Consider the following 19419-nt stretch of genomic DNA (forward strand, 5'->3'; position numbering starts at 1 on the left):
TGACACTACTCTATTGTTACCCCAGACAATCTGGGCCAGATTAGGGAAGCAAGAAATTCCAAGCAACTCGATGGGGGGTGGGAGGGGGGAGAGAAACCACCAGATTTATCTCCTACTTCACAGTTGGCACCAAGTGTAAAAATTGGTCTCTCAGACCCAACTCTTCAATACACCTCTGGACCTGTGGAAGACTCAGGACTTCTGTGCTGCTCAGCAAGAAGAACTGCTACTCTGCTCCCATGCTACCCTGCTGCCTAAGTGAAGGTCTAGACCTACATCTTAAATCTAGGAATGCCAGAGTGACTCTGGCTAGTCAACTTGACTCCTTATCCGAGCCTCAGGGACATAAAAGGCTCCAACCACCTTTAGTTCAGAACCTGGACTCTGTCTGCTGTGAGTCCTTCCCCCAAGCGGTGTCACCCCAGTCCTGGACCCTTGTAAATTGGCATGAAGGTGCTCGGTGGACCTGTGAGCAGAACCAATGTAGCGCAAGTCCTCTCTAAACAGCCACCTCGCATCGCCGACTGCAGTCTCCTCGCAACCGCTGCTAAATGACACATCCTCACCACAGGCCTCTGCATCGCAAGCCCCTCATTGACAGCATCCTTAGTGATGGCGCAGGAATCTGCATCACAGCCTCGCAGCTCCTCGGAGCCACCGCTGCCAATCCAACCTCTATGCAGGATCTCGCAAAGTTCCGCAAACCAGCATTTAAGGTACTTTGGGCAGTGGGCCGAACTGAGTCCCTATATCTGTCCCACTGCCCCATCGTGGGTGACCGTAACTTGCGACTTTGTCCCAGTCAGACACAGCCAGATAACCACAATCGGCGCTTTGGGCTTCGAGGCAATATTTTTACCTTAAACTTTGAAATTGCATATCAACGGTTCTACTGATTGGATTTTTGTCATTTTGGTCTTGAAAAATGTTTTACTTTTTGCACTACTTTTTTATATGGGTTTGATATTTTCCTTGTGTTGTGTTTTTACTCTTTGAAGTGCTGCATAAATACTTTACTCATTGCCTCTAAGCTAAGCCTGACTTCTTTGTGCCAAGCTAGTAGAGGGTTCAGCACAGGTTAATTTGGGGGTTGCTTCTGCCTCACCCTGACAGCGATTGTGACTGCTGCTTGAGTAGAGTGTCACCCCCCCCCCCCCCCCCCAACAAATAACCCAATTAACTACAGATGGCTTTAGGTGTCATGGCCCGAGGTAGGTTCTTTTGAGGCTTGTGGAAAATTTCCAGCTATATCTATGGTATTGCACATCTGTAATAAAAGACATCACACATGTTTAACATGGGGATTTAGTTGCTGTAGGTGAATTAACATTGAAAACCTGATATTTTTGGGCAAGATGGTAGGAATTCACAGGCTATGATGGTATTTATGTTGTTTGGCCTCTGTGGCCAGTGTATTTTCATCTAAGAAGTGCACCTATACTTTAACTATGCCCTTCACACTCCGAGCACTCTGGAAGACCAAACCCAGGACCGTCCTCCCCATTGACTGCTACAATCAGCACCTCATTGATAGGAGTTCCCACCAGTACCACTGCTACTATTTTGATGCTTCAGGCACATCACTTGCCATCACTCTGTCAACCTCTACTTCATCTCTCAGCCTACCTACAATTAAACCAGTGACAATATCTCCAGCCTTGACAATTGTAGTCATTACAACATTGTAGCCTCGCAGCACTACATTGAATGCAGAAATCACATCTGCTGCTACTGGGGCTCCACTTAGTCATTCAGAGCACCCTCACTGTTTCAAGCCCTCAATGCCACTAGAAAGCACGGTGGCCTTGGAGCAGATATTAAGCTACATCGGCAATCCAGGGGCCTAGTTATACTTTGATAACTCTAGGGCCACTACTGTGGCAGTTTCAGTGATTGTGGAACGTCTGAACATTTAGCAAACCTGGTTCGTCTTCAGTAACAACAATCTAGGTGTTCCATGAGGCATCGGATATGGATGGACAGGGGCCTGATATTGGCCAAGTGACTGTACATCGTGCACATGCCTGAGACCCGAGCAGATAGGAGGATCCTACAAAGCATGACCTGTGCAGTTTGCAGCTTTACCAGCCAGGTTGCATAAGAACCAGTTGCTAGGTTTTCAGCTCTGCAGGTGCAAACACACACACCTGCCCTACAACTAGAATTTCAAGACCGTTGCCTGTCTCACAAATGAATGCACCAGTCTGCCCATCTCACTTGGACAAGCGAAAGCCTTGACAAAAAGAGCACTCCATAATACAAATGACACCTATGCTTATCTGAATATGGTTTGTGTTAGGGTGGTGAGAGTAATATTCAGGGTATTAGGAGATGGCCTTAGACATATTTAAGATGTTGGTATGGGAGTCCTTGTGGGTAGGATGTAGATTTTTGGGATGATGAATAGTTTGGGAATTTGTGGTAGGTAACGACAGGTGATACCTAAAAAGAACTTCATAGGATATACTCTATTAATTTGTAACATGGCCTTTCTGTCTTTGTTTACTTTAATTACCAGCCAGGGATCATTAATGCAACTCTAGAACACTGTTCAATTTTCTTTTTTCTAATGTTTATGTTTTCAAGTATGCACTGATTGATGATGGGACACAATTCCGGGTTTGACCTGTTTTTCCTCATTTTGTACTGACTGGGACGTTAAAATACTGGTTATGCAGGTAAACAAAGCAAGGAGGCAATCCTAAATTTGATGGAGGTAAAGGGTGGCTGATGCACTGCAATAAAAACACTACAATAAAGTATTTTGAGCACTTATCTTAGTATGGCCATTCTTTTTTTGTACTATTTTGCCTTTTGCATATATTATATGTTGATGTCATTGGTCTTGCAGCTACCAACATTTGTTACTACTTGCTCCAAGAGGAACGAAATATGAGGCAGTGTTACTTGTTTCCATGTAACTTTTAATAGTAGTAAAACGTGTGTATGATGTTGCTGACAGCAGAATTTCACCTAGATTTATTGTGTGGAAACTCTGCATACAATAAGGAGCATATTTATGACAAAGTAATGCAGTGCAGTAAGTAATCTTGCTGCATTACGTTACAGGGAAAGGGCAGAAATGTGCTGTATTTATGCCAATAGCATGCATTCTTTTCCTTTCACCAGCACTGGCACACAATGGGCTGCCCAGCACCAATGCGGGCACCATTGTGCAAGGGTGCCTCCATTGCATGCAGGATTGTTTTTGTGTAGGAATTGGCACCTTCCAGCAGAAAAACAATGCCAGAGGCAAGGCAAACTCCTCTATCCATGTGTGCTACAGAATGCAGCACACATAGAAAGAGGAAGTAACGAGGAGAAATAAAAATATTTCTCCTCGTTAAACCTACCCTGGGAAGCCGTATCATTCTGGCGCATTCCCATGTCTACCCATAATGGTAATTCTGGAAATGCATCAAAATCCATGGGAGCTGCGAGAGAACACCCACGTAAAGCCCATGGAATGCCTTTACAGGGCAGAGCAATGCAATGCAGCGATTTGTGCTGCGTTGCGTTTCTTCTGTTTTATCAAGCCACACAAATAGGCCTTGCATGGCTTGATAAATAGCATTTTGGGTATGCGTCACACATGTACCACATTGCGTTGTGCAAAGGTGATGGAAACACCTTCATAAATATGCCCCCTAATTTGGTTGGAGTTCCACGTGCAGTAAAATTGCATGCTTAAAAAATTGTAATTGGTTGTGTGCTGTGGTTAATTTGTTAAAAACATAAGTCGGTGGGCTAGAATTTTTTCAGAAGCAGCGGTCTGTGCTATTGAAGTGTTGGGGGTGAATACCCAGTAGCGGATGAGCCCCATGCTGAGAGGAGAGGCAGGGGGATTTCGGGTGGGAGGAAATAAAACTACAACAAAAAAACAAATATCAAAATTAAAAAATTACTTTCTTTTCCGTCCTGCCGCATTGACGCTCTTTTCCTCCTCACGAGCACGGACTCCCAGAATCCCCTACAGTCAATCCTGATGCGGCTCTCATTCTTGAGAGCAGCGTCATAACTGGCTTGAGCGCCAAGAATTTGCGCTCCCAGGGAGACTGGGAGCCTGTTAGTGCTGTCTCGAGCGGCTGGACAAACCGTCATGCGCACTGATCACAGTGCCCACCACTCTACCTCTGTGACTGTCCCCCTCTCCACGATGGCCCTGCTCCCAAGACTCGATCGAGAGAGAAAAATAAAATGATAATAAACCTGGTTGATTATCATTTTATTTTTCAGTTTTTGCTGCTGGTGGTGGTGGTGGTGGGGGGGGGGGGCCGGGGGAGCTGCAACTGCGAATTCCAAGGCTCCGTTGTCTTGAGTCCACCTGACACCTCTTTGATCCACCACCAGACACACTTTGCCTCTTTATTTGAATCTTGTAGGTTTCTTCAGCCCTGCTTTTTCCCTTTGCCAATCTTTTTCCCTCTTTCATTTCCTTTTGTGTTTTAATCTCTCTTGCTGGAGATCAGTCTGCTGAGGAAAAATAAGTGCTTATTGCTAAAAATAGCCACCGGTGGGCTTCACCTGCAGCCACCAAATAAATTGCTTGTTCGGTGGATTTAATGTGTGAAATTGCTCCCTCTGGCTCCTAAAAACGAGCCTTAGAGAGCCTTGTAATAGCTGAATTAAACACTTTCCCTTTCGTTTGTATGTTTAATTATTATGATATGAATATAAATGTATTACACATCAGTCTATGCCGTGTGCATGAATTAAAACGTAGCTATGTGTACATTTACAGCTCTTCACGAGGAGCCTTACATCATGTTTTCAACAGAGAAGAAATCCATGCTCTGCATAAACTGCTTCCGGGATATGCAAGTGTAAGTAATTGCTATGGCATTTTTTCCATTGATTACCATATTACAGTATAAGAGGCTAGCTGCTGCCATGGGTGTGCAAACAAAAGGAGAGACAATGACGTGGTGTGTAAGCAGCATGACTATATTTGTTACCCACACAGACATGCAAACGTACGCCTAAATAAAAATCAGGTCCTTGGGCTCTGATTTTAGATTTGTAGAGTGGAGTAATGCCCGTCAGGGCGATAGAGTATGTTACAACATTGCCCTGATAAACACCCTGTCCGCCAACTCTTGAGATGTCCACTGGTCCTGTCAACATCTATTAACATTGGCAGGAACTGCTGTCATGGTGGTTCCGGTCAGGGTTGTAAAGTTTGATGGATGGCTTCTATCGAACAGGAAAACCTCCTCTCAATCGTTTACACAGTTTTTCAATTTTACAAAAAGAAACTCCCAAAGCGGGAGTTTCTTTTTGAAAAAAGAAAAACTAATGACCCCAATACCATAGGAGTTCACTTCCATGGTGTGATGGTCATAATATTTTTTCCTGTCCCTCACCCCAGATTTTACCTGGCATTGACGGATAGCAAAAAAAAGCTATCCGATCGACCACTCATTTTATTTATTTTTATCTTTATTTTTCATTTAAAACATATTATCCATTACAGTAGCCAAGTTGTTAATACAGAAGTATATAGCCTGAGAAAACAGCTTAGGTATACCATAAAAAGACATTGAGGAACATTTTTTAGACAATAGACAGTAGAGCAATCATACATATTAAATAATCAGCACATTTTAAATTAGACCATTTTTATAGAAATCATTTAGCGTTAACATATTGCACACCCAAAATTGTGTATTCAAGTTACCTAATCCTCCTTACTGAGATGGGGATTGTATGCGGTCACCAACTCCCCACCCATTCAGTCCTCATCTATGTTTTCACTATCTGGACCCCTGCCTCATCCGCAGCTTTGCGTCTAAGATATGCCTGATACGGTTCCCAAATATCTTGCGGTCTGCCGCATATCGGCCTAAGGGCATTGTAGTACTCACATTGTGTATTGCAATATGCTAGATCAGTGAACCACTCTGCAAGTGTAGGCAACGGCCCCTTCATCCAACGCATAGCTACTCTACGCTTTGCAAGTAATATGCCAAGTGCAATCAGTGTGCGGGAAGTTTAGGGCAATTCCTTATCATATCCTAAGAGGGCAACAAAGGGAGGGATTGTTAAGGGAGTTTCTGATATATTTTTCAGTGCCTGAATTACAGCTGCCCAAAACGTCCTGATCCCTGGACAATCCCATGCCAAATAAGTAAAGTTAGCACCTGCCATTCCACACCTCATGCAAATGTGATCTTCCCGCAGACCATATTTGTGCAGTCGCGCATGAGTATAGTACACTCTATGAAGATATTTAAAGTGTATTAAACGGTGTCTGACGTTTTGGAAGATAGATCTTGTAAATGAATAGCAATATGACCACTGTTCCTCCGGTATAATAATGCCTAGCTCTTCCTGCCATTCCTGACTGACTTTCTTCTGGTTAGGGTTACCATCATTTCTTGCAAGTGTATATAATACTGAAATGCTGCGCTATGGGTACCGGGTATTCAAAAAGTATGTAAATGAGGGAAACGACTGGGGTTCTGTCATATTGTCTCCCAGTTTGTCTGACTCCGTAGTAATGATATCTAATAATAAGTGGAGATGGATCTGGAATTTGTGTCTGTATCTGCTCCCAGGAACGAACTTCCCCATTTGTGAATAGATCCCCCATGTTCTTTATGTTTGATGTGTGAAGCGCCTGCACTACCACTGTATCTTCTCTCAAGGGGAACCAGCCACACCACTCTATTGGTAATTTAGGGGAGTAAAGGAATGAAATTTCCTGCACCTCTGTAGTCTTATGCAATTGATACCTAGTAAGTCCCACAGGGTCAAAGATATGTTATGTTAGGCTAACTTGTAAAACGCGCAGCTGCCCCAGCAAAGGGGCGTCCCGGAGCTAGAAGCAGTAAAGGCCGCTAACAGCAAGGAGCCCATCATGACGAACGAAAGGGGCCATTAAGAGCCACAGAGACAGACCAAAGGCCGTGGACTAGAAAACCTCAAAAGAAGGGCAAAGATGTGTCTTCTGTGCTTTCCGAAATGTCAGATAGTTATCCATACTCCGGATGTTTTCAGGAAGGGCATTCCACAGTTTAGCTGCCAGTGTGCAAAAGGAGCGCCCACCGGAGCGAGCCCTCCTGACCCGGGGGACAACTACCATGCTTGACCTACTGAGCGAAGATGATGAGTCGGAATGTAGGCGGAAAGCAGACCCGCAAAAATGCCAGGTGCAGGAGAATTCAGGATCCTGAACGCAAAGCAGAGGGACTTGAACTCCACCTGTTTCGCCACCTGCAGCCAATGTAGCTGACGAATGGCGGTGGAGGTGAGGCAGCGTCTAGGCATGCCAAGAAGAGTTCTGGCGGCGACATTTTGGACTCTGCAGTCTCAGAATCTCCGTCTTGTTCGCCCCCAGGTAGAAAGAGCTGGTATAGTCCAGTCTCGACAACACAGATGGCTGGACGATCATCTGTCAGTTGGAAGGGTCAAAGAAACCCCGCAAAGGTTTGAGCCCACGAAGAATACTAAAACATGTTGCCGCCACCACCTTAGTCTGGATTTGGAAGCTGAGGGCCGAATCAACCCAGACCCCAAGGTTTTTCACCACCTGTTTGGGGGCGGGAGCAAGGCCCAGTGTGGGGGGCCACCACTGTTCGCTCCATAGCTCAAGATCTTTCCCAACCAGCAAGACCTCAGACTTGCTGGCGTTGAGCTGGAGACAGTTGGCAGTCATCCACCCTGCGATGTCTGCAAGACCGCTCTGGAATTTAGCAGCATCATTCAAACAGTCATTGAAGAGGGCCACTACTAATTGTGTATCATCAGCATATGGTACTATAGTCAGCCCTCTCCTCTTGGCTACCGCAGCTAGGGGCTGAACATACAGGTTGAAAAGTGTTGTACTTAAGGCAATTTCTTCCATACACTTTCAACTTCCAGTGGTTTCAACTCTTCTTCTAATTTCGGAATATTTTTAATATATCCTCCAATTTCAACACTTATCAGGAATATATGTGCAACAATGTTGCGTTTTCAGTAATTTACAGACTCCACCCTCTTTTGCCAATAATATGTCAATAGCAAGTCGATTTTGCATAACCATAGATCTGACCGCAACTAATTCATTGTTAATCATCAAGAATCCAGCAGTGTCAGTAGATAATCGATCAACTACTGTAGATAACTGACAAATTTTCTGTGAATTTAGAAGAACTCCCACTGAAGGTATCAATGCACCAAAAATATGACCTCCTTTTTCAGAAAAACTAGCTCTTTTTGTACATGTTAGTCCATTATTATCTTCATTCCTTCCAGTGATTCTTTTTACATGGTATACTTTAGGGAATACTATTCCGAAATAGCAACTCCCATACCAGTGGTCTGGCAGCCTAAAATAGGCCTTATTGCCACACCCATAATAGATTACAGGAAATACTGTATCTGTCCCTCCTTTTAGTCCCCATCCCCCAATTACTAAGAATTTATGTTCACATTCACTGGAACCAATAAAAACATGGTTATATTCAGTCTTTAACCTATGGAGACAGATTTACCCCTTTCTTTTCAAAGTCCAAGGACATAGCAGCATGAGTCTTTCCATTTGCAAAATGCTCTTCCTCAGCCCATTTAGGTATCTGAGGTTTTCAGAAGCTCTTCTTTGGAAATCCTGTCTACTTTTCTCAACTAAATTCAAAAATATTTTCTCTTCTTCATGTAATTTACAGGTTAAATTGTGCTTATGTGCTTCAGCTCTATCTATTGCTTTCATAGTTAGAAAATATTCACCCATGAATTGTGAGTCTCTCGTACTAAGGACAGGGTTCATGCTCTTTCGCATAGGGAACCTCAGAAAAACTCATGTCTATTTTAGAATAATAATATTGCAATTTCCCCGTTCTATAAAATAAGCTCGCTAAAACACTACACGAAATACCATGTCGATGGTAAATGATATGTCACTCCTTCTGCTACAGGTGCGGGTAATTTCATACACACGTAACAATCACTAACCTCCATGGTCTCTACATATTGTACTAACAGGTTTGTAAAAACATTTAAGTCTGTGTAATTTTTATTCACAGCGTGATGTGAATCTAAATCATCTGGTGCTTCTAATTCTACCCCATCTCCTTTGATGGTAGCTACCCTTTCATGTGTATTAGTGCTATTCTGTACATTTGTAACCATCAAATAGGGAATGACTACTGTTAGTACTAACCATATTATAAGTACTAAAAATATGCTACAGATACATATTCTACAACATTTTTTAAACAATTCAGTTTTCCAGCAGCTCTATTGTCTGCCCTTTTCAAATGGGATAAGAAGATTTCTCTTCTTCAATTTAGTATTTCAACTTTGTGATAGAATATTAAAAGGGGTAAATATTTCTTTCAAGTTGGTCTCACTTCATCTATTTGTTCTGCATTTAAGCTTTCCTCATCTTCAATTATTTCCAAATTTTCGAAATCTTCAAGAACAACGTACGTCCATTCAGGACCTTTGAATTTCTTATTTTCAAGCTTGGGCTTCTTCGTTTTGGTGTTTCAGTTGAAGGTCCAGATCGACTGGATAGTTTGTTTACTTGCTCTGGCTCTTCTGTTATGGTTTTTAAGTGGTATTTCAATCTCTTGATAACACCAGGCCAATTATCACCTTTTCTGATTCTTTTAGCTTGCACTGCACTTTTACTTTCTTCAAGTGTTCTTTTATTTTCATTAATTTGTGTCACAACTTGATTATTTTTGTCTTCAGAATCTCTCTCTACCTGACCTTGTCCAGGGCTTAATATTTTAATGTCACCTGCCTGGATGTGGTGTTCTTACCTAATCTGACCCCGTTCAGGTTCAGTTTTTATTGGTGTTTCTTCTTCTTTTACCTGTACTTGTTCGACTTTTCCTATCTGGTCCTGCTCAGGTCTTTTAGTTTCTTGTTTTTCTTCTGCCTAAACGTGTTCTCTAAAATCTAACTGTCCCTCCTCAGACTCTGGAGCTGTGACTTCGGTTTCATTTGTCTGAGTAGATTGCTCTTTCCTTATCTGGTCCTGCTCAGGTTCCCTAACAATCATGTTTTCTATTCCTTGAGTGATTTCTTCTGTACCTTTCTGGTCCTCACTCTTTTCCTGACTAGCTAATATAGTTTGGCTTCTGGTTCTTAGAATCACTTCAGGTATATCTACTAGTGGTATTCAATCATCCTGACTGGTGCTCGGTTGTTCTTGGTCAGCTACTACAGGATCTATTATTCGGGATCCTTCTGCTGTACAACCTTCAGCCCCCTCAACTGCTTGAGTCAGTTGAGGTTCTTCCTCGTCAGGTGCTGGTACTCTTTTAGTATGGCTTGCATGAATCCAATTTGTCAAACCTTCACATTTTGCTGCTGTTGTTGTGACTAATATATCCTAATGTGGTTTGTCCCACCTTGGTGCTATGCACGATTCTCGAGTGTGATTCTTCACTACTACCCAGTCACCGGAATTCAGATCATGCGCTTGGTTCGGCTGCCTGGGGACTGCGTCTTCTCCAACCTGGTGAGATATAGAACACACTTGGTCAGCCGACTCTTTGCAATACTCCAGTACCAAATCATCAGTTATATTCAACAACTTGTGTCCTGGTATACATGCCTGCCTCATTGCTCTTCCCATGATTATTTCATGGGGACTCAATCCGGTATTCTTGTCTGGAATACTACTAAGTCCTATCAGAACAAGAGGTAAGGCATAAGGCCATTCCAGTGGAGTGGATGCACACACCTTTCCCCACCTTGACTTAATTGTGCCATTCAATTGTTCTACCACTCCAGATGCCTCTGGGCGGTATGCGCAATGCAGTTTTTGTTAAATTTTAAATGCTTCACAAATTAATCGAATTAATTTATTAATAAAATGAGACCCTCTGTCTTATTCAATAGTTACTGGAAAACCTAAGCGTGATATGAGCCCTCTCAATAGGAGTTTGGCCACTGTCAAGCTGTCATTTCTTCTGGTGGGGTATGCCTCCACCCACTTTGAAAACAAACAAACAATGACAAGTACATATTTTAATCCTCGACAAACAGGCAACTGAATGAAGTCCATTTGAAGCCTTATAAAGTGACCTTCAGCCTTTCCAATTTTCCCCATACAGACTATCGTTTTCTTGCCTAGATTCTTTTTTTGCCATGTCAAGCATATTTGGCAAAGACTCTCTGCAATATTCCTGAACCTTGGATTAAACCAATCTCGTTTGAAGAATCTAATCCTTGCATCCCTGCCTATGTGGGTGTCTCCATGATACATCCTAGCCATGGGTGCAACCATACAGTCTGGCAATACAGGTCTGTCATCTAAGTAAACCCATACACCATCTTCTGCCCTTCTCTGACAACCAATTTTCGCCCACTCTTCTCTTTCTTTTGTCTCTGCTTCATCTTGTAGCTCTCTTACTTCTCTCCATGTTTGTAATCCTGACAATAGCATAAGTTGGCAGCTGATTCCACAATTTTCAACTTTCCTTTTTACTGCCATTCAAAATTTTGCGCAGTGTTCGGCAACCTGGTCAGCATAACGATTACCTGCAGTCACACGGTCATTTCCTGACTGGTGTGCTACACATTTTACCACTGCGACTTCTTTTGGTAATTGTATTGCTTAAAGCTATTCTTTAACAAAATTTCCATTTTTAAAGGGAGACCCTGAAGAAGTCAGGAAGTCTTGCTGCATCCAAAGCTGGCCAAAGTCGTGCACAACCCTGTAACCATACTGACTGTCAGTGTAAATGGTTACTCTCCAATTTTTCCCATGTTTGCAAGCTTTAATTAAAGCTATCAATTTGGCTACTTGTGCAGATTTGACTTCTTGTAAGTAGGATGCTTCGACTATTCCAGCCAATGTACACACAGCATAAGCAGCACTCAAACCTCCTTCCTCATGGCGCATACATGAGCCATCAACAAAAAGCTCATGTTCGGCATTTTTCAAAGGCTCATGCTGTATGTCTGGACGAGGTTTAGTACTGAGTTCTGTTACGTCTAGACATTTGTGTTCAGCTTCATCTTTCACTTCTTCATTGTATGGATCTGGTAAGAAGGTAGCTGGGTTAAGAACAGTACATCTAACTATGGTCACATTTTCTCCTCCTAATATGATCCGCTCATATTTGGTCAATCTGCTTGGAGTGATATACGGAGTTTGAGTTCTTGTTAAAAGAATTTCAACTGCATGGAGATGTACACCTTTACAGGGTGTCCCATCACAATAGACTCTCTTCGTTCCAGACTCATGCACGTTGCAGCCACAGCTTTTAGGCATCCTGGCAATGCGAATGCTACAGGATCTAAGGTAGCAGAACAATATGCCACAGGACGTCGCATTAGACCATGTCTCTGTGTTAAGACCGAGAGGGCACAATTATCTCTCTCACAACAGACTAATGCAAATTCTTTCGAATAATCTGGCATACCTAGAGCAGGTGCTTCACATAAACAGTTTCGTAATTTCACAAAGGATTGCATCCCACTCCATTGGGTCTTTTGCTAGTTTCTTTGCCATTTGTATCAAGGGTTTTGCCAGTAAAGAAAACCCTACAATCCATTGCCTGCAATATCCCACGACACCAAGGAACATTCTTATTTCTTTTTGGGACTGCGGTAGTTTCATCTGTTTTATTATTTTTATTCTTTCAGAGGTCACTCTCTCCTTAATCCTCGTTCTATTTGGTGTCCCAAATATTTTACTTCATTTCTGCAAAATTGTAATTTCTCAGGGGACACTTTATGTCTACCTTTTGCTAGATGGTTCAATAAGACAATGCAATCAGGTACACAGTCACTCCTTGTTTTGGATGCGACCTGTAGGTCATCAATTCACTGCACCAAGACTGACTCTTGGGGTAGTACTAATGTCTCGAGACATTTTTTCAAAATCTGGTTAAAAACCGAAGGACATTCTGTGTACCCTTGAGGTACGCGATTCCAAATATAAATACGATCCTCAAATTTAAAAGAAATTAAAAACTGACTATCCGGATGCAATGGGATGGAGAAAAAGGCATGGCATAAATCAATTACGGTAAACCATCTTGCATTCCATGGTATTTGGTACAAAAGTACTGCAGGGTTTGTACTATGGGTCAACATGGCACAACAATCTTATTTATCTTTCTTAAATCTTGAACTACCCTATATTTTCCGGTTGGTTTCTTAATACTAATTATGGGTGAATTACAGGGTCTACTCATGATTTCTTTTAGATTGCTTTGCTCGACCATTCGATCAATTTCTGCTGCAACACCAGGTTTTACTTCAGGGCTCCTCTTGTATTGTCGAGTATTTGGATAGACCGCACCTTCTTTCACAGTCACTTTAACAGGGTCTACATCCGTCATCAACCCTACTTCTTTTCCTGTAAAATCCCACACTTCAAGATTCACTTTCGTTTTGACCTCTTCTGGTAGATCATTTTTGGTTATTATGGAAAACAATTCATTTACCTCTGCTCCTTGTTTAGCTAGCATGATTTTGTATATTCCATCTTCATCTGGGGTTTGAATGGCAACACCGTCCGGTGTGCAAAATATGGTGCAATGCATCTTGCACAACCAGTTTCTCCCTAATAAATTCACATGACTAGAATCACACACTATGAACTTGTGCGTCTTTTTAAATTTGCCTATGCCCACCTCCATTGGTTTTGTAATAGGGGCCCTAATTTGCTTATTAGAAACACCTGCTACTTGGGTCGCTTCTCCCGAGAGGGGTAGGTTTGGGATGTCTGCTGTTCTCACAGTAGAACGGGTAGCACCAGTGTCCAACAAAAAGGTAATGTCATTTCCTTCTACCTTACCATCAATATATGGACCTGACTGATCTACCGGTAAAGATGCCCCAAGTACGCACTCCTTTTCCTCCCCTCTCAGGCACCGTCATTGATCTTGGTCTTTGAAATACGTATCCTGCAAAAGAAACTGCGATGTTGCATAATTTTTCTTACCACTTCCTTCTTGGAATCCAGTGACCGCACTGTACTTGGCTTGACTCAAATTTGGCAAAGGGGCAGGTGGTAATTGACTCTGTAGGTTTACAACCTGCTGCGGTTGACTCATTATCACCTCATTCTGCGTCTGTGGATTTAAATTTTGATTTGGGCCATTATTATTTTGTATATTTTTACACTCGTTCTTCAAATGTCCCAGTTTTCCGCACCCATGACAAGGGAACTTTTTCTTTGCCTCTTCTCAACTCAACCACCCTTTTGGTTTACCCCCATTATTTTCACCATGACCTTGCCCTTTTCCTGTATTTCCTGTGAGATTATTTAACTGGAGTTCCTGCTGTTCTGCTAGTTTTAATTGAGCCCACATCACTTTCTCTTCTAAATTCTATCGTCTGTCAATTTCATCTCCACAGTATTTTGCATATTTTAAGATCTCATCTATGGGCTTCGCTTGCCAACACAAATTATGCTGCTTAATCATTTCAGATATCTCTTTTCTTAACCCCGACACAAACCGATACACAAAGTGAGGCATGTCCTTTTGCCCAATACTCTCAAATCCACTATACTGTTTGAACACCTGTAGGAGGCGCTCCTAGTATGCATGTACAGACTCATCCTTTTCCCGGGTTGTTCTATCTTTATCCAATCTGTCTCCTTTGGGGGAATTTTCCCCTTTAAGAAAGTGATTACTTGATTGTATTTCTTCTTCATAACCTCTTCTGACCGGGCTCCGGTTTTCTAATTTCTCGGGTACTCCTCATTAGGCCAATAAACGGTAATTTTACATTCAGTCCTCAAATCATCAGGCACCACTATGTCTAAAAGATCATCCAGATCCTTCAGCAAAACTTTCGCAAATATCCTGTCTTGTCCATGGAACATGTACATAACCTCCTCCTGGAATTTCTCTCATTGGGTACAATCTTTCTGCCTCCTCGGTTTCTTTCATTAAATATTCAGATGTCACTCGACTTGTCTACGCTTCCTCCTTTTCTTTGTCCACCGGACTTTCCATCTATCTAAATCTCTCCATTTCTGCAATGTCGCCATTAATTCTTTAACCTGTAATTTTCTTCCTGGCATGTTCATGTTTTCCAAATCTTTATCACAAAATTCTGCTCTATAAGGTTTTTGTAGAACTTTGGATCGCCCTGTCTCTGTTCCCATTTCAGAGGCTAAATTCATAATTTTTTCATGAAATATTTTTGTGTTTCAGGTTATACTTCTGCAAATGCAGTAATTCTTCCTCTCTATAGGTATTTAACCTATCCAGTCCTACATTCCTAGCTATCATTTCTTCTAATTCAACTCTTAATTTGAAAATATCTAGTATTTTTGGTGGTGGATCGGGGTTTTCGATATCTCGTGTCCATCTTTCTAATTCCTCTGGTGTTATTATGGTGGCACTCTTTGTTCCGGGGATGTCTCAATTCGTACCTCTTTTGAGCAGTCTGGTGTGACTCTTCTCGGTGTGTCATTTATTTGCTGTCTTATCGGCAAGCCCATTAATGAAATTACTGATTCGCATTCACTAGCTTGGTTGTCAATTATTATTTTCTCTTTTCTAGGTTCAATAATGGGTGTGGTCATGACAGGTGTTTTAGGACAATTTGATTTATCCCCATACAATGGGGCAACAGGACCTATAGACACTGGTTTTGTCAGAGCTTCAGGATTTGCGTTTAACTGGGTTATCTTCTGTATTAATTCGTCTTTATTCTTATTTATTGCTTCCCTTTCTATTTCCTGAAGTACCCTTTCTGTTGTTTTCTCATGTACTATTTGTGGCACCAAGGGTGTGTCTAGAATTGGGGCACTCGGGGTAGTTCTATTAGGTCCTTCTAGATAAGGTGGAGGACTTTTCATTAAAATATCTTCTAAATAATTATCTTCTGAGTCTCCACTACCTGCTATTGTTAAACGTTTTGTTTTCTCTCTGCATTTTCCTCCTGCTGGTTTCTCAGCCATCAATACAGGATATCCTTCAGTTAACATGGCTTGCCTCCACTGTTTCATCTGCTTATCTCGGGTTTCACGTGGAAATTTTGGATAAAATCTGCTCAAATTCCTGTCACTTCTTTGTCTATCTCGTTTAAATGCCTCAGTTTCACATTCTACTAGTGCCTCATACTGAGTTAATCTGGGTCTGGGTTCTAATTCATTCATTCTAGTGCGTAAATTATGTAAAATTCTTCCATTAAATGTTCCGAACTCTGAAAAAGCTAATGTTCCATCGTCCTTTGTATATTCTCTTACGCAAGTATGATAACCTCTTTCTATCATCATGTAGGATGCGGGAGTTTTCGGAGGAGGAATGAGGATTCCTTCTCTAGTTTTAACCCCTTCAGTGCCCATGACGAGATGGTCTCGTCATGGGCCGCGGTTGCGCTGTGCCCATGACGAGACCATCTCGTCATAAACCCCGCCCGCTAATGAAATGCCCGGCACAGGGCGTGGAAAGGGCGGGGCACTGAAGAGGTTAATGGGTTTATCCTTTTTTAAATAATTCTTAACTTTCTGCATAAATGACAATTTTCTTTTCTCTCCATACATTTTATGCGATCTTCCTTTTATGTACTGTTTGTGGGCAAAACCTAAATATCTTCTGTCTGGGTGAGTCCCTATTCATGTCGGATCGTACATACAAAATCCACTATCTATTATTATTCTTGGGATTTCTGTGTTTACAACTAATCAAATGTTCGCTTTGACTTTTTTTTTTTTCTGTTTATTGACATTTTCAAGGAAATGACATGTTACAACACAACAGGCCAGCATAGTATCAATGCAGTTGAATTGGTCACAATATATACAATATATAACACATCTGTAATAGCACCCCCTCACTCGTCCTCATCCAATGATAAAAGAAAAATGCTTATTTATCGTATATTCGCCAAACTGTAAGCATCAGCAGAAATAAACAAACAAATTAAGTCTACATTATACAATACCACATAGAGGTTCCAGTACATCACCGACTCCGTCTATTAATTCCGCAAGCTCGGGGGGGTTTGTGGAGAAGGAACAGATTCAAAAGCAGATGACAATCTACATCCCATCACTGCAGTGCCTCAGTCTGAGTTTCACCCGTATCTTCCCCCTCATTAGCTTCTTGTTGTTTCTGCGCCCAGGTCAGGAATGGTTCCAAAATATTTCGAGGCCTAGAAGTGGAGGGCATAAACTCCCAAAATGTGTTTAGCTGCATGTGACCATATGTAACATCTGCAAGCCACCCCTTAATGGAGGGGACCCTTCTCCTGCCCCCGTGGACCGCAACTTGCCTAATGTGGGGTACGGGCCGTTTGCCGTGCCTAGAATTTGATTCACTGAGGTGAAAAGATGTGACCAGAATTCAGCAACTTTTGGACAATCCCATTCTACATGTAAAAAGGAAGTGGGGGTGTACCTGCAGCGCCAGCAGCATTCATCGGCTTTGATGCCTATACAATAAAGGCTCACAGGTGTTCTATAAAATCTATGTAAATATTTAAAATGAATGAATCTAAGCTTGTAATTCGGGGAGAGTTCTGTAAGCTGCCCACAGCATAATTCCCATTGGGCCTCAGTCAATCCAATAGGGAGTTCGCTGTTCCAGTTCTGCAGGGACTTGGGTGTCACCAACGGGGCAATTTTTTGCCTGTTTGTATACAATCGTGTAATGATTTTTTGGGGAGATGGGGATCTCAGCAGGTTCTCCAATCCGGGCAGCGATGGCGGGGCCAACGGGAAACCGTCCCAGAGGGCGAGACAGGCCGCTCGTAGTTTATGATATAGGAAGAGCTCAGCAAATGGCACAGTTTGCCCCTCGATCACATCAGGGGGGTCTGGACATATCTCCTGGAAACAGATCGGCGAATGTGTGGAGTGACATCTTGCGCTAGGGGGATGGAGGGGGCATACAGCACCGGAATATCCGCTCTTACGCAGCTTGTCCCAAGCCCAACGCAGTGTCCCAGTAGTATCTATATCACCACCTTGGCGACGCAATTGTTGGTAAACCGCTACCCTGAGCAGAATGGGAGCCATGGCATCAGTTTTGACCGCTACATGTGGCTGGAAGGGCGTCGGGTGGACCCAATAGTGTAAGAATTGAGACTGGGTGCACAGAGCATACATCTGCATGTCCGGGGTGCCCAGACCTCCCTGTTTCAGCGGAAGTGTCAACAAATCCCAGGATGTTCTAGCCTGCCCACCCGCCCATACCAGGGAGATCAATTGCGACTTCAGGTTGCTAAAGAATCGTTGCGTGAGCGTGATCGGCAGGTTAACGAATAAATATAAAAACTTCGGTAACGCGACCATTTTGCCTAGCGCCATCTTCCCGGCCAGAGACAGCGGTAATCCAGACCATATCTCAACCTTCTCCTCCAACCACTAAACGGCCCGCCCATAATTTAAGTTCCACACCTCCTGCGTATACCGACTTATTCAAACCCCCCAAGTATTTAACCGCGTCTGCCTCCCATCTCAGAGGGAACTCAGATGTCATCTGGTGCGTGACATTTGTCAATGGAAATATCACCGACTTGGCCCAGTTTATAAAGATACCAGCCAAACCTCCGAATTGAATAAACTCTCTCAAAATGGGGTGTAAATTCTCCTCTGGGTTGACATGATAAAGAGTCACATCGTCTGCATAGAGGGAAATAGTAAGCTCCGGGAACTGAACCCTATGCCTCGGGCAGTGTGATGTTGCCTGATCCTAGCAGCCAAAGGCTCCATCGCAATCGCGAAGAGCCAAGGAGAGAGAGGGCACCCCGGCCTGGTGCCACGTGTAATAAGAAAGGGTTCTGAAAGTAAACCATTCACCCTTATCCGAGCGCTGGGTTGGGTGTAATAGCCTGATGCGGTTAATGAAGAGCAGGCTAAACCCCATGCGGCCTAAAATTGCGAATAAAAAAGGCCATTCGAGCGAGTCGAATTCTTTAGTGTTATCTAAGAATATGGCCGCGGCTCATACGTCTGGGTGTAAATAATGCAGCACTGAGAATATAGTCCGTACGGAGATGAAGCCTGACTGGTCAGGGAGCGCAATAATGGGGAGCAGGGGCTGCAATCTGTTTGCAATCAGCTTAGCTAGGATTTTAACGTCCTCATTTATCATCGATAGTGGCCGATAAGAGTCTAATTCTAGTTCGGACTTCCCAGGTTTTAAAAGGGTAATGATAATTGCTTCTCTCATGGTATGAGGTAGCACACCCTCCTCCAGAGCCTCCTCGTATATCGCCAGCAATCTAGGGGCTAACTCCTCCACATATGTTTTATGAAAGGACGTGGTTAGGCCATGCGGCCCAGGGGCCTTTGCCAACTGTAAACTTTTTATAACCTGGGCTACATCTCCCACAGTGAACGGGAGATCCATATACTCTCTATGATTGTGATTAAACCAGACCAGTGCCAGTGAATCAAGGAAAGTTTGCAGTCCCTCGGGAGTCGCCTCCTGTTTAGTAGTGTATAATTGAGAATAGAACGAGGAGAACACGTCTAGTATTTCTGCCTGGCCTCTGACAACAGCC

The 19419-nt window shown here is 42.9% G+C and overlaps 1 protein-coding gene across 6 annotated transcripts in view; it reads left to right on the forward strand.

The window, feature by feature from the left end:
* The window catches only part of RNF207 (ring finger protein 207), a 1105462-nt gene that overhangs the window by 500676 nt on the left and 585367 nt on the right, over positions 1-19419 (forward strand). For all 6 annotated transcript variants that reach the window (XM_085608881.1, XM_085608879.1, XM_085608885.1 and 3 more), the window contains one exon: positions 4742-4823. In XM_085608881.1, coding sequence (XP_085465007.1) covers positions 4742-4823 — 82 coding nt within the window. The remainder of the gene's footprint in view (positions 1-4741; positions 4824-19419) is intronic.

The sequence above is a fragment of the Triturus cristatus genome, chromosome 1_2, assembly GCF_964204655.1.
Source record: "Triturus cristatus chromosome 1_2, aTriCri1.1, whole genome shotgun sequence".
Taxonomy (NCBI): Eukaryota; Metazoa; Chordata; class Amphibia; order Caudata; family Salamandridae; genus Triturus; species Triturus cristatus.